At 42.6% G+C, this 15296-nt stretch overlaps 1 protein-coding gene across 1 annotated transcript; it reads right to left on the bottom strand.

Moving 5' to 3' along the window:
• Positions 1–6699: 6699 nt before the first annotated feature.
• Positions 6700–14825, bottom strand: LOC124027506 (H-2 class II histocompatibility antigen, A beta chain-like). Its single transcript, XM_046339919.1, has 4 exons — positions 14747–14825; positions 12267–12536; positions 11503–11784; positions 6700–6719 (listed from the first exon to the last, which is right to left on the bottom strand). The coding sequence occupies exons 1-4, from the start codon at positions 14823–14825 to the stop codon at positions 6700–6702; spliced, it is 651 nt and encodes a 216-aa protein (XP_046195875.1).
• Between the last annotated feature and the right edge of the window lie 471 nt (positions 14826–15296).

The raw sequence follows: 15296 nt of genomic DNA, 5'->3' as shown, positions 1-15296 counted from the left end.
ATCACTCACCTCGGATTAGACTAAGAGCTTCTAGATATCAGGACAGCGATCACTCACCTCGGATTAGACTAAGAGCTTCTAGATGTCAGGACAGCAATCACTCACCTTGGATTAGACTAATATCTTCTGGATGTCAGAACAGCGATCACTCACCTCAGATTAGACTAAGATCTTCTAGATATCAGGACAGTGATCACTCACCTCGGATTAGACAAAGAGCTTCTAGATATCAGGACAGCGATCACTCACCTCGGATTAGACTAAGAGCTTCTGGATATCAGAACAGCGATCACTCATCTCGGATTAGACTAAGAGCTTCTAGATGTCAGGACAGCGATCACTCACCTCGGATTAGACTAAGAGCTTCCTAGATGTCAGGACAGCGATCAATCACCTCGGATTAGACTAAGAGCTTCTAGATATCAGGACAGCGATCAATCACCTCGGATTCAGACTAAGAGCTTCTAGATATCAGGACAGCGATCACTCACCTCGGATTAGACTAAGAGCTTCTAGATATCAGGACAGCGATCACTCACCTCGGAATAGACTAAGAGCTTCTAGATATCAGGACAGCGATCACTCACCTCGGATTAGACTAAGAGCTTCTAGATATCAGGACAGCGATCACTCACCTCGGATTAGACAAAGAGCTTCTAGATATCAGGACAGCGATCACTCACCTCGGATTAGACTAAGAGCTTCTAGATATCAGGACAACGATCACTCACCTCGGATTAGACTAAGAGCTTCTAGATATCAGGACAGCGATCACTCACCTGGATTAGACTAAGAGCTTCTGGATATCCAGGACAGCGATCACTCACCTCGGATTAGACTAAGATCTTCTGGATATCAGGACAGCAATCACTCACCTCGGATTAGACAAATATCTTCTGGATGTCAGAACAGCGATCATTCACCTCGGATTAGACTAAGAGCTTCTAGATATCAGGACAGCGATCACTCACCTCGGATTAGACTAAGAGCTTCTAGATATCAGGACAGCGATCACTCCTTCGGATTAGACTAAGATCTTTTGGATGTCAGAACAGCGATCACTCACCTCGGATTAGACTAAGAGCTTCTCTAGATATCAGGAGAGCGATCACTCTGGACTAAGAGCTTCTAGATATCAGGACAGCGATCACTCACCTCAGATTAGACTAAGATCTTCTGGATATCAGGACAGCGATCACTCACCTCGGATTAGACAAATAGCTTCTGGATATCAGGACAGCGATCACTCACCTCGGATTAGACTAAAATTTCTGGATATCAGAAGCGATCACTCAATTAGACAAAGAGCTTCTGGATGTCAGGACAGCGATCACTCACCTCGGATTAGACTAAGAGCTTCTAGATATCAGGACAGCGATCACTCACCTCGGGATTAGACTAAGAGCTTCTAGATATCAGGACAGCGATCACTCCACCTCGGATTAGACTAAGATCTTCTGGATGTCAGGACAGCAATCACTCACCTCGGATTAGACAAATATCTTCTGGATGTCAGAACAGCGATCACTCACCTCAGATTAGACTAAGATCTTCTGGATATCAGGACAGCGATCACTCACTTCGGATTAGACAAAGAGCTTCTGGATATCAGGACAGCGATCACTCACCTCGGATTAGACTAAGAGCTTCTGGATGTCAGAACAGCGATCACTCATCTCGGATTAGACTAAGAGCTTCTAGATGTCAGGACAGCGATCACTCACCTCGGATTAGACTAAGAGCTTCTAGATATCAGGACAGCGTCACTCACCCTCGGATCACTCACCTCGGATTAGACTAAGAGCTTCTAGATATCAGGACAGCGATCACTCACCTCGGATTAGACTAAGAGCTTCTAGATATCAGGACAGCGATCACTCACCTCGGATTAGACTAAGAGCTTGGATGTCAGGACAGCGATCACTCACCTCAGTTAGACTAAGAGCTTCTAGATATCAGGACAGCGATCACTCACCTCGGATTAGACAAAGAGCTTCTGGATGTCAGAACAGTGATCACTCACCTCGGATTAGACTAAGAGCTTCTAGATATCAGATATCAGGACGATCACTCACCTCGGATTAGACTAAGATCTTTTTTTCTGGATGTCAGAGCAATCACTCACCTCGGATTAGACAATTCTTCTGGATGTCAGGACAAGCGATCACTCACCTCGGATTAGACTAAGAGCTTCTAGATATCAGGACAACGATCAAGACTCACTCACTTCGGATTAGACAAAGAGATGTGAACAACGATTCTGGATGACTAGAGCATATCAGGACAGCGATCACTCACCTCGGATTAGACTAAGAGTTTCTAGATATCAGGGATCACTCACCTCGGAGCAAATATCTTCTGGATCAGAACAGCACCTCACCTCGATTAGACTAAGAGCTTCTGGATGTCAGGACAGCGATCACTCACCTCGGATTAGACTAAGAGCTTCTATCAGATGATCAGGATTAGACTAGAGCTTCTAGATATCAGAACAGCGATCACTCACCTCGGATTAGACTAAGAGCTTCTAGATATCAGGACTCACTCTCGGATTAGACTAAGAGCTTCTAGATATCAGGACAGCGATCACTCACCTCGGATTAGACAAAGAGCTTCTAGATATCTTTGGAGCTTCTAGATCAGGACAGCGATCACTCACCTCGGATTAGACTAAGAGCTTCTGATATCAGGACAGCGATCACTCTGATTAGACTAAGAGCTTCTAGATGTCAGACAGCGATCACTCACCTCGGATTAGACTTTCTGGATTCAGACAAACTCACCTCGGATTAGACTAAGATCTTCTGGATATCAGGACAGCAATCACTCACCTCGGATTAGACAAAGATCTTCTGGATGTCAGAACAGCGATCACTCACCTCGATTCTTTTGGATGACTAAGAGCTTCTAGATGTCAGAAGCGATCACTCACTTCGGATTAGACAAAGAGCTTCTGGATATCAGGACAGCGATCACTCACCTCGGATTAGACAAAGAGCTTCTGGATATCAGGACAGCGATCACTCACCTCGGATTAGACAAAGAGCTTCTGGATATCAGGACAGAGATCAATCACCTCGGATTAGACAAAGATTTATTCTACAACTAGGAGGACGCACAAGACATTCTCCAAACACCCCTCAGGGCCGACATCCCCCTTATTTGCAAGAGGAAGCGATGTAGGTACAGAGGACAAAGAGCCGGATGCCTGGTGCATATTTGTAAACAACAGCTGGTGCACGAAATCTAGGGAAGTCTCTAGATTTTGCTCGCCCTGAAGTAGAGTATCCTGTAATAAATTTCAGGCCACACTACTTGCCTAGAGAGTTTTCAGGTATACTTTTCATGGCTGTTTATTTACCACCACAGAACTGATTTAAGTTTCCCTGTATTAAAGTCTCCGGCCACTAAGACCGCACTCAGTCAGCTGTATAAGGAAATAAGCAAACAGGAAACCGCTCACCCAGAGGTGGCGCTCCTAGTGGCCGGAGGCTTTAATGCAGGGAAACTTAAATCAGTTCTACCAAGTCTCTATCAACATGTTAAATGTGTCTAACCAGAGGAAAGAAATTCTAGATCACCTGTACTCCACACACAGAGACGCGTACAAAGCTCTTCCTCGCCCTCCACATCTCTATCCTCCTGATTCCTGCTTACAAGCAAAAATTAAAGCAGGAAGCACCAGTGACTCGGTCTATAAAAAAGTAATCAGATGAAGCAGATCCTAAGCTACAGGATTGTTTTGCTCCACAGTATGGAACATGTTCCGGGATTCTTACGATGGCATTGAGGAGTACACCACATCAGTCACTGGCTTTAACACTAAGTGCATTGAGGACGTCGTGCCCACAGTGAGTGTACGTACATACCCAAACCAGAAGCAGTCGTGGTTGAACAGAGTACAGGAGGGGACTGAGCACTCACCCTTGGGGAGCTCCAGTGTTGACGATCAGTGTGGCAGATGTTGCTATATACCCTCACCGCCTGAGGGGCGGCCCCGTCAGGAAGTCCAGGATCCTGGTGTTGAACGATGAGCTGTAGTCAATGAATAGCATTCTCACATAAGGGTTCCTTTTGTCCAGGTAGGAAAGGGCAGTGTGGAGTGCAATAGAGATGGCATCATCTGTGGATCTGTTTGGGCGGTATGCAAATTGGAGTGGGTCTTGGGTTTCTGGGATAATGGTGTTGATGTGAGCCATTACCAACCTTTCAAAGCACTTCATGGCTATGGACGTTAGTGATACGGGTCTGTAGTCATTTAGGCAGGTTGCCTTTGTGTAGGCCTGATCACCGACAACGATGAGACAGCCTATAGGGAGGAGGTCAGAGACTTGGCTGGCTGGTGCCAGAATAACAACCTATCCCTCATCCAAGACTAAGGAGATGATTGTGGACTAAGGAAAAGGAAGACCGAGCACACCTCCATTCTCATCGACGGGGCTGTAAGGAGTTCAAGTTCTATCAACATGGTGTCCACATCAAGAACAAACTAGAATGGTCCAAATCACACCAAGACAGTAGTGAAGGGGGTACGACAAATTCTATTCCCCCTCAGGAAACTAAAAGATTTGGCATGGGTCCGGAGACCTCAAAAGGTTCTACAGCTGCAACATCGAGAGCATCAGGTTGCATCACTGCCTGGTACGGCAATTTCTCGGCCTCTGACCGCAAGGCACTACTGCGTCACGGCCCAGTACATCACTGGGGCTAAGCTGCCGGCCATCCAGGACCTCTACACCAGGCGGTGTCAGAGGAAGGACCTAAAAATTGTTAAAGCCCCCAGTCATAAACTGTTCTCTCTACTACCGCATGGCGAGCGGTACCGGAGTGCCAAGTCTAGAACCAAAAGGCTTCTCAACAGTTTTTACCCCAAGCCATAAGACTCCTGAACAGGTAATCAAATGGCTACCCGGACTATTTGCATTGTGTGACACCCCCCCAACCCCTCTTTTACACTGCTGCTACTCTGTTTATCATATATGCATAGTCACTTTAACTATACATTCATGTACATACTACCTCAATTGGGCCGACCAACCAGCGCCTCCGAACATTTGCTAACCGGACTATCTGCATTGTGTCCCACCACCCGCCAACCCCAGAGCAGCATAGGGCTCTGAACAAAGGTCAAGGGTCAATAGATAAAAAAATCAGGAGATGGGCCGACAAATGGTTTGACACACCTGAGTTTCAGAATTACAACTGCACTCTCACTAGACTCTACCCACACACTCACTAGACTCTACAACCCACACACTCACTATACTCTACCCACACACTCTTCCACACACACTAGGCCTCTACCCACACTCACTAGACTCTACCCACACACTCACTAGGCTCACTACTAAACTCTTAAAGCCCCCACACACTCACTAGACTCTACCCACACACTCACACACTCACTAGACTCTACCCACACACTCATAAGACTCCTGAGACTCTACCCACACACTCATTAGACTCTACCCACACTCTTTTAGACTCTCTACCCACACACTCACTAGACTCTACCCACACACTCACTAGACTCTACCCACACACTCACTAGACTCTACCCACACACTCACTAGACTCTACCCACACACTCACTAGACTCTACCCACACTCTACCCACACACTCACTAGACTCTACCCACACACTCACTAGACTCTACTCAGACTCTACCCACACACTCACTAGACTCTACCCACACACTCACTAGACTCTACCCACACACTCACTAGACTCTACCCACACACTCACTAGACTCTACCCACACACTCACTAGACTCTACCCACACACTCACTAGACTCTACCCACACACTCACTAGACTCTACCCACACACTCACTAGACTCTACCACCACACTCACTAGACTCTACCCACACACTCACTAGACTCTACCCACACACGCACACACACTACATACACTCCAACACACACACACACATTACATACGCTCCCACACACACAAACACTGCTGCAACTCTGTTTATTATCTATCCTGATAGCCTAGTCACTTTTACCCCTACCTACATGTACATATTACCTCAACCAGCTACCTCGTAGCCCTGCACATTGACTCCGTTCTGGTCCTTGGATATCGCCTCACTATTGTTTTTATTGTTACTATTTCCTTTTATTTAGCAAATATTTGGTTGACTTTTTTAACTCTGCATTGTTGGGAACGAGTTCGTAAGTAAAACATTTCACTGTAAAGCCTTCACTTGTTGTATTCGGCGCGTGTGACCAATAAAATCAGATTTGAATTGATTTGACAAAAGAGACAGACAGATACAGGTCTCTACATAGCGTGTTTATCATTTGAACAGGTACTGCCACCTAGTGGATAGAATAGGTTGTAACAGCTAAACCGACTTGAATAGGCCTCGTACTCTAACCTCAAATCAAATCAAATTCTATTTTTAACATGTGCCGTATACAACTAGTGTAAACTTTACCGTGAAATACTTGCTTACAAGCGTTTCCCAACTATGCATATTAAAAACATAAAAAAATATATAGAACAAGACAAATAAAATACACATGAATGGAGGCTATACATGGAGCACCAATACCTCCCTCCCTGGCTCCTCCCTTCTCTCACGTGGTGGACCAATGAAAACACCTGATGTGTTTCATCTAAGCGGGTAAGGAAGTCAAAGTTTTATTTGATTTATTAAACTTGTATTAAAGAAGAGAGACACACTGAGGCTTAGGTCTCATTCACAAGCCCTGGGAACAACAGTCACATCAGCACACAAAATACACAATATACACAGTTACACAAAATATATACACATTATACACATACACATTATACACAATTATACACATACAATATACACAAAATACACATATACAATATACATACAATATACACATTATACACATACAATATACACATTTCACAATATACACATATATACAATTATACACATACAATATACATTATACACAATATACAATACAATATACACATTATACACATACAATATACATTATATTCACAATATACACATTATACAATATATACAATATACATTATACACATACAATATACACAAAATACAGATTATACACAATATACAATATATACAACATACACATTATACACATACAATATACACAAAATACACATTATACACAATATACACATACAATATACACATTATACAATATATACAATATACACATTATACAATATATACAATATACACATTATACAATATATACAATATACACATTATACAATATATACAATATACACATTAGCCATTATCAGATAAAACAAACACATTCATCACTGTTAAAATCCTTAACCAATTTCCTAAATTGCCCCAGAGACACCAAATGATCCAGACAATGTCCTGAAACCAACATATCAACAGAGATGTCAGGTATGTGGGCAGCTTGTGGAGTAGAGCTTAATAAACAACAAGACAGTAATGAGGTGATCTACGTGTCTTTAAAAGAGGTCCCAGACAACTTGGTAAAGGATGCAGTGATGAGTATTAAAGCTGTCAGATGTAATAAATGAAGGGCTCTGTGATAAACACAATCAAATCAGGGATTTTAGAGAAGAGTCAGTTGTACTTCAGGAGATGGTATCACCATAGTCAAGAACAGGTAGAAAAGTTGATTCTACAATTGGCTTCCTACTAGACAGAGAAAAACAAGCTCTGTGTCCATACAGGAAACCCACTTTACTGTTAAAATCACATCATGTTTAATCATGTAGTTTGCTAATAAAATAAAACTGTCCATAGCCTGCATGTGCTTTCTCACATGTTCACCAATTCCACTTGTTTTATTTGTTGTTGTTGTTTACATAGCACAGTCCCAGCCCACCTCAAACCAGATAGAGTGCATTCAAGATAAGTCTTACTTCAACAGAGTGCATTCAAGATAAGTCTGACTTCAACAGAGTGCATTCAAGATAAGTCTGACTTCAACAGAGTGCATTTAAGATAAGTCTGACTTCAACAGAGTGCATTCAAGATAAGTCTGACTTCAACAGAGTGCATTCAAGATAAGTCTGACTTCAACAGAGTGCATTTATAAGTCTGACTTCAGATTCAAGATAAGTCTGACAAGATATTTCAAGATCTGACTTCAACAGAGTGCATTCAAGATAAGTCTTACTTCAACAGAGTGCATTTAAGATAAGTCTGACTTCAACAGAGTGCATTTAAGATAAAGATCTGACTTCAACAGAGTGCATTTAAGATAAGTCTGACTTCAACAGAGTGCATTTAAGATAAGTCTGACTTCAACAGAGTGCATTTAAGATAAGTCTTACTTCAACAGATTGCATTCAAAATATCAACTGAAAAGTAGAATTCCTGTGACTAGAAGTCAAGTCGTAGAATGTGTCTGAGTCTGACCAGCTCCTTCATCAGTAATACCATCGATGCTTCCTCCGCTCTCAATACTTTCCAATCGGCTTCAACTCCTAGAGCCTCCCATCCTGGCGGTTTAATTGTCCTTGTTTACTTGTACAGGAGGTGTACTGTAATTCAGCTTTTTTAGCTGCCAAGTAGAGCCTACATGTACCAATAATAATGAACCAGGACTGTTACTACTAACTTGACCCACCTCATCCACTAGTTGGTGGTTTTGACTGAGCCAATAGCACAGAGGTAACGCTGAAGATACATTTAACTGTTTCCCCTTTTATCTGTGGTAATAGTGACTCGCTGTTATTGTAATGTTAATGAAGTCAGACTTATCTGTGGTAATAGTGACTCGCTGTTATTGTAATGTTAATGAAGTCAGACTTATCTGTGGTAATAGTGACTCGCTGTTATTGTAATGTTAATGAAGTCAGGCTTATCTGTGGTAATAGTGACTCGCTGTTATTGTAATGTTAATGAAGTCAGACTTATCTGTGGTAATAGTGACTCGTTGTTATTGTAATGTTAATACATCCACTCTCAAATCCCCATATATTACATGGTCATTGTGCTTCTAATGGTTTTCTAATTATTGCTAAATATTGTCAGATAAAAATGCATGTGAAGATTTTGGTTCCTTTTAGTCAGGTCAAGTCATTGAGAAAGTGAGGCCAGTTTCAAAACTTCATTTTTTAAAGCTTTTATTCGTAAACCCAGCACTCCCAAGTATTACAAAAAGTTATATGTATAAGCAGTGGTGGAAAAAGTACTTAATTGTCATATTTGAGTAAAAGTATCTTTATAGAAAATGATTCAAGTAAAAGTGAAAGTCACCCAGTAAATACTACTTGAGTAATAGTCTAAATGTGTTTGGTTTTATATATTCTTCAGTAAAAAAAAGTCAATGCAATTGATAAAATATACTTAAGTATCAAAAGTTAAAGTATAAATCAATTCAAATTCCTTCTATTAATCAAACCAGGCGACACCATTTTCTGGTAAACTCAGTCATTGTTTACAAACAAATCATGTGTGTTTAGTGAGTCTTCAGATCAGAAGGAGTAGGACGACCAGGGATGTTCTCTGTTTAGTGAGTCTTCAGATCAGAAGGAGTAGGACGACCAGGATGTTCTCTGTTTAGTGAGTCTTCAGATCAGAAGGAGTAGGACGACCAGGGATGTTCTCTGTTTAGTGAGTCTGATCAGAAGCAGTAGGGAGGACCAGGGATGTTCTCTGTTTAGGGAGTCAGATCAGAAGCTGTAGGACGACCAGGGATGTTCTCTGTTTAGTGAGTCAGATCAGAAGCAGTAGGACGACCAGGGATGTTCTCTGTTTAGTGAGTCTCCCAGATCAGAAGGATGACCAGGGATGTTCTCTGTTTAGTGAGTCTTCAGATCAGAAGCAGTAGGGAGGACCAGGGATGTTCTCTGTTTAGTGAGTCTTCAGATCAGAAGGACGACCAGGGATGTTCTCTGTTTAGTGAGTCAGATCAGAAGCAGTAGGGAGGACCAGGGATGTTCTCTGTTTAGTGAGTCTGATCAGAAGCAGTAGGACGACCAGGGATGTTCTCTGTTTAGTGAGTCAGATCAGAAGCAGTAGGACGACCAGGGATGTTCTCTGTTTAGTGAGTCCGCCAAATCAGAAGCAGTAGGACGACCAGGCATGTTCTCTGTTTAGTGAGTCCGCCAGATCAGAAGCAGTAGGGCGACCAGGGATGTTCTCTGTTTAGTGAGTCTTCAGATCAGAAGCAGTAGGACGACAAGGGATGTTCTGTTTAGTGAGTCTGCCAGATCAGAAGCAGTAGGGAGGACCAGGGATGTTCTCTGTTTAGTGAGTCTTCAGATCAGAAGGACGACCAGGGACGTTCTGTTTAGTGAGTCTTCAGATCAGAAGGACGACCATGGATGTTCTGTTTAGTGAGTCCTCAGATCAGAAGCAGTAGGACGACCAGGGATGTTCTGTTTAGTGAGTCCGATCAGAAGCAGTAGGACGACCAGGGATGTTCTCTGTTTAGTGAGTCTGATCAGAAGCAGTAGGGAGGACCAGGGATGTTCTCTGTTTAGGGAGTCAGATCAGAAGCTGTAGGACGACCAGGGATGTTCTCTGTTTAGTGAGTCTTCAGATCAGAAGCAGTAGGACGACCAGGGATGTTCTCTGTTTAGTGAGTCTCCCAGATCAGAAGCAGTAGGGCGACCAGGGATGTTCTCTGTTTAGTGAGTCCGATCAGATCAGAAGCAGTAGGACGACCAGGGATGTTCTCTGTTTAGTGAGTCCGCCAGATCAGAAGCAGTAGGACGACCAGGGATGTTCTCTGTTTAGTGAGTCCGCCAGATCAGAAGCAGTAGGACGACCAGGGATGTTCTCTGTTTAGTGAGTCAGATCAGAAGCAGTAGGACGTGGTACCGAGGTGGGAACCACAATCAGCGGAAATGTTAAAGAGCGCCACCTATAGAGGTTGATAAACCTCAAACTTTCATTAAAATTGACATACAATATACTGAATTAAAGCTACACTCGTTGTGAATCTATCCACCAAGTCAGATTTGTAAAATGCTTTTCGGCGAAAGCATGAGAAGCTATTATCTGATACCAGGCACCCTCAAAATACTGCAACGTCACCTAACACGACAGATTTCGCGTTAGCCGGCGCAAACCAAAAACGCTGAAATAAAATATAAAACATTCATTACCTTTGACGAGCTTCTTTCTTGGCACTCCTAGATGTCCCATAAACATCATTTAGGATCTTTTTTTCCATTTTCAGTGATCATATTTTCATGCACTTTTCGATGAAACGCACGTTCTGTTATAGTCACAGCCGTGATTTAACCAGTTTTAGAAACGTCTGAGTGTTTTCTATCCACACATACTAATCATATGCATATACTATATTCCTGGCATGAATAGCAGGGCGCTGAAATGTTGCGCGATTTTTAACGAAAAGCTGCGAAAAGCTGCTTAAATTCGCGACTTCCTTAACAGGTTAATTACCTAACTTATCAGAGCTCTTTGCTCCCGTATTTCAATCTTTCCTTATTTCCTTGTTTCCTTATTCCCTTCCCTAAACCATTCCAGTAACACTCAGTTTGTTCCCTGACTTCCTTGTCCCCTTACTTCCTTACCACAGTGGAGGATCTTTGGTTCAGTGAAGCTGGCATGCTCCACCATGCAGGAGATCTTCTCTCCAGGCGTGGGAGTGTACTCCAGGTAGGAGTGGATCTGATAGTGCCAGTCGCCATTGGCTAGCACCTCAGAGGAAGTCATGTTTGAGGGCACTTCCTGTCCATTCCTCAACCAGGTCACCCTGATCTGTTTTGGGTAGTACTTGTAGGCGCTGCACGTCAACATGGAGGGGTGTCTGTCACCGTGGGGCGTCATGGACAGATGAACGGAGGGCTCAACTGAGAGGGGAAAATAATATAATAAAACACTATTATTTTGTTTTCTACTGCTTGGTGTTTTTCAATGGACAGGTATGGACATGTCCACTATGGTCGTATATCTATATACGGATCAGTTCCCTTTCTAGCTTGGGTGTCAATGTGTTCCACCTATAAGCTTTAGTAAGTGTCATTTTAGATGGAGTCAATTGAGGTGGCTTGTGTTGTGTCAAGACTGATACCCGAGCTAGTTCTCTTTTATTCCCTCAAAACAAACTCTGCAAGATTCCACCCTGGGATGGTGCGAGTTAGATAAGAACTGCACAGACAGGTTTATTTCTGGAAATTCCATGACTTGTCAAACCCAAACATAACTCATGTAATAATCAACAAAATGGTGCTTAAAAAAAATATTGTAAAATTATGATGTGAAATCAATTTCTGAAATCTCTTTTTTTCCCACCACTGCTCTCCATAGAACTGCTCTCCGTAGAACTGCTCTCCGTTGTTGTTTACTCCAGCCTCGTAGGCGACGGCACCATAATGTTTGCAGAAGAAATGAAGTGGAGTTTGAAACGATGCTAGGACCACGGGATCGGCGTTTAATTGCTCAGCCTTATGTATCCCAATGGGTGTGTAACCAGTCAATCTATTGAGACTGCTGTTGTATTCCATGACCTTCACCAGGTCTGAAATAGCTCTCCAGATGTACTCCACATCGTGGGGATCTTCCCCTCTGGAATAACAAAGGTCGAGGATGGTGATAAAGTGTCCATCTGGTGAGAAAAAAACATGAATGAACCATAAAGGTTTTTGTGTTTTAAAAGTTTTAAAAAATAATTAAAACTGAGCACATATGACTTTATGAAATGAATGTAAAAAAAAACATTTCCAAATATATTGCAGAATTTCACAACAGCTACTGCAAAATCGAGCATTTTTGGCTGCAGAAATCACACACAAAAATTGTGCGAAACCCTGGAGGGACTGAATAATAGTGAAGACATCAAAACTATGAAATAACGCATATGGAGTCATGTAGTAACCCCCCAAAAAGTGTGAAATGAATCAAAATATATTTTATATTTGTGATTTTCAAAGTAGCCACCCTTTGGCCTCATGACAGCTTTGCACACTCTTGGCATTCTCTCAACCAGCTTCGTGAAGAATGCTTTTCCAACAGTCTTGAAGGAGTTCCCACATATGGAAACAAGCAGGCAAGTGTGACTCAAAATGGCTAGGGTAAGGGAATAAGGAAGTAAGGAAGCAAACTGAGTGACTGACTGGAATTTCTGTGGTAAGGGAGCAAGGAACTAAAGAAATAGTGAAGTAGGGAGTCAAAGAGCTCATATTAATGTGGTTCACCATTTCAGAGATACTTTTATTTCATCCCAGACACAACTCTGCATGATTTAAGTGTGGTTATATGTATGTTAGAGATGTGTGTTTGTTTTGTGACTGTAACTTGAGCCATTCTAACTCAGAGTCTGAGAGGAGAAAGATAGCCATCTGGGCTGGTGCTGGGGGTGATCTTTGGTGCAGTTGGTCTCATCTATTACAACAGGAGGAAGACCACTTGTGGTGAGACATACAAGAATTTATCAAAAATATTATAGTTCACTGGTGGAGAGACATACAATCCTCTATCTGAGATATTACATTCAGAGGCCTACCTTTTGACCCACAATTGCCTCACAATGACCATGGCACTAAGTTAACCTGTGATAAGTGTGTAACTTTTTACAATGCCTTCGTTAAGCCAAGCCCAGACCAAGTGGATAGGTTGACGCATGAAACACAGACGCAGAGCGCCTCCCAGCTGTGGCACAATGCAAGGACTCTGCGCATCACTGCCAGCACAGCACAAACAGTTCCCAGGCGCAGCACAACAAACCCAGGGAAATTCTTAAATGAACACTTGCTCCTAGCTTTTAGAGGGAATTCTGCCACTTGGTACCGCAACAAGGACAAAGGCACACAACTGATGGAAGGCAGAGGATTTGCTGTGGAGAGAAAAGGCATGGTGGTGCATCCTGGCCATCCCTGGTCGGCAGCTGGGATTCTGGATCCTGGAGGTCAAATGTGACCTGAGGCTCCAAATCTAATTTTATTGGTCACATACACGTGTTTAGCAGATGTTATTGCAGGTGTATCGAAATGCTTGTGCTTCTAGTTACGACAGTGCAGCAATATCTAACAAGTAATATCTAACAATTCTGTTAAATATACTACCAAGTAGTACATCATTTGTTCAGTCACTGTATTTCATGTTTTCAAATAAAAATGAATAAGTTACATTGAACAATACATTGCAGTTAATGAGGTTACTAGTACACCACCCCATTTGCTGGAAATAAGCTCCCTCTCAGATTCACAAGGCCAGCACAGATATGTAGTTTTTGATTGATTATGGAGATCAGTGTGATTGGCACATTCTTTCAAATGCCGTATTGCCTTTTCGACATGGATGCGGACGTTTGCAATACGCCGAGTGTTGGTCACCTCCTCACAGGTGAGCTGCCCTCCTTGGCACATAAACGCTGGAAAGACCAAGGTCACCCTACGTTCATCCGGTACGTCCCGGATGTAAAATCCACGACCCCCAGTCGCCTCATCCCCAGAGCGAAGGTAATTCACAAAAGGCTGAGTGCTGTATTGTGGCCACACAAAATATTGACACTTTGGGCCAAATTTGGACATTTTCAATTAGGGGTGTACTCGCTTTTGTTGTCAGCGGTTTAGACATTAATGGTTGATGTGTTGAGTTCTTTTGAGGGGACAGCAAATGTACACTGTTATACAAGCTGTACACTCACTCCTTTACATTGTAGCAAAGTGGTCATTTCTTCAGTGTTGTCACATGAAAAGATAAACTCAAATATTTACAAAAATGTGAGGGTGTACTCACTTTTGTGATATACTGTATAGTATCTGCAGGTTTGGCAACCAGACTGTCGGCAAAAGTTCTCGATCCCTCATTGGATACCTGGGTCATCTCCATGGCACTGCTGATCTGTATAGTTAGACTGCAATAGTTGTGGTCCTCCAGGATAGGATCCATCCATTGTGACTGAGCATCAGAGAAGCCCTGGGGTGCAGGAGGTGACTAACTCGCTCATGCTTGACAGTCACCTTCAAGGTTAAGCATCAAGTAATAGCTGTCATTGTAAACTTGGACAGGCAATGGCACTGGAACATCTGATCAATAACACTGACATTTTGGGAGTCAAGCTTGAACCAAGCAAAAAAACAACGTTAACAACGAAGGTAAAATGTACTATTCAACTAGCGATTAAGTTAGCTAGCTACTCCGGGAGAAAACATCTGCAATAAGAAGTCTACTTCAAACTGGAAACTTCAGAATATTGTGGATTGAGTTTCCTGCACATTCTGGCGCCTACATTATTTTTGACTGTGCATCCTCATGCCGCTAGATGGCACTTTTGTAATACTGAAGAATAACAATCGATGGGTTAGTTTACAACTGGCAGAAAGTCGTGTGTTGTGATTCTAGATGGCCAGATAGTTAGCAACAA

Source organism: Oncorhynchus gorbuscha, unplaced genomic scaffold (assembly GCF_021184085.1).
Source record: "Oncorhynchus gorbuscha isolate QuinsamMale2020 ecotype Even-year unplaced genomic scaffold, OgorEven_v1.0 Un_scaffold_3309, whole genome shotgun sequence".
Classification (NCBI taxonomy): Eukaryota; Metazoa; Chordata; class Actinopteri; order Salmoniformes; family Salmonidae; genus Oncorhynchus; species Oncorhynchus gorbuscha.
Note: the sequence above shows the minus strand (reverse complement) of the source record. Positions and strands in the feature narration are given on the sequence as shown.

Bases quoted from the DNA above. Each gene is read 5' to 3' on its own strand.
- LOC124027506 (XM_046339919.1), bottom strand. From the start codon at position 14,825: ATGGATGGATCCTATCCTGGAGGACCACAACTATTGCAGTCTAACTAT. The intron at 12,537-14,746 runs GTATCCAATGAG...TTTTCTCACCAG, and splicing joins GTGCCATGGAGATGACCCAG to ATGGACACTTTATCACCATC. The intron at 6,720-11,502 runs GTAAGGAAGTAA...TGTTGTTCCCAG, and splicing joins ACCAAAGATCCTCCACTGTG to GGCTTGTGAATGAGACCTAA.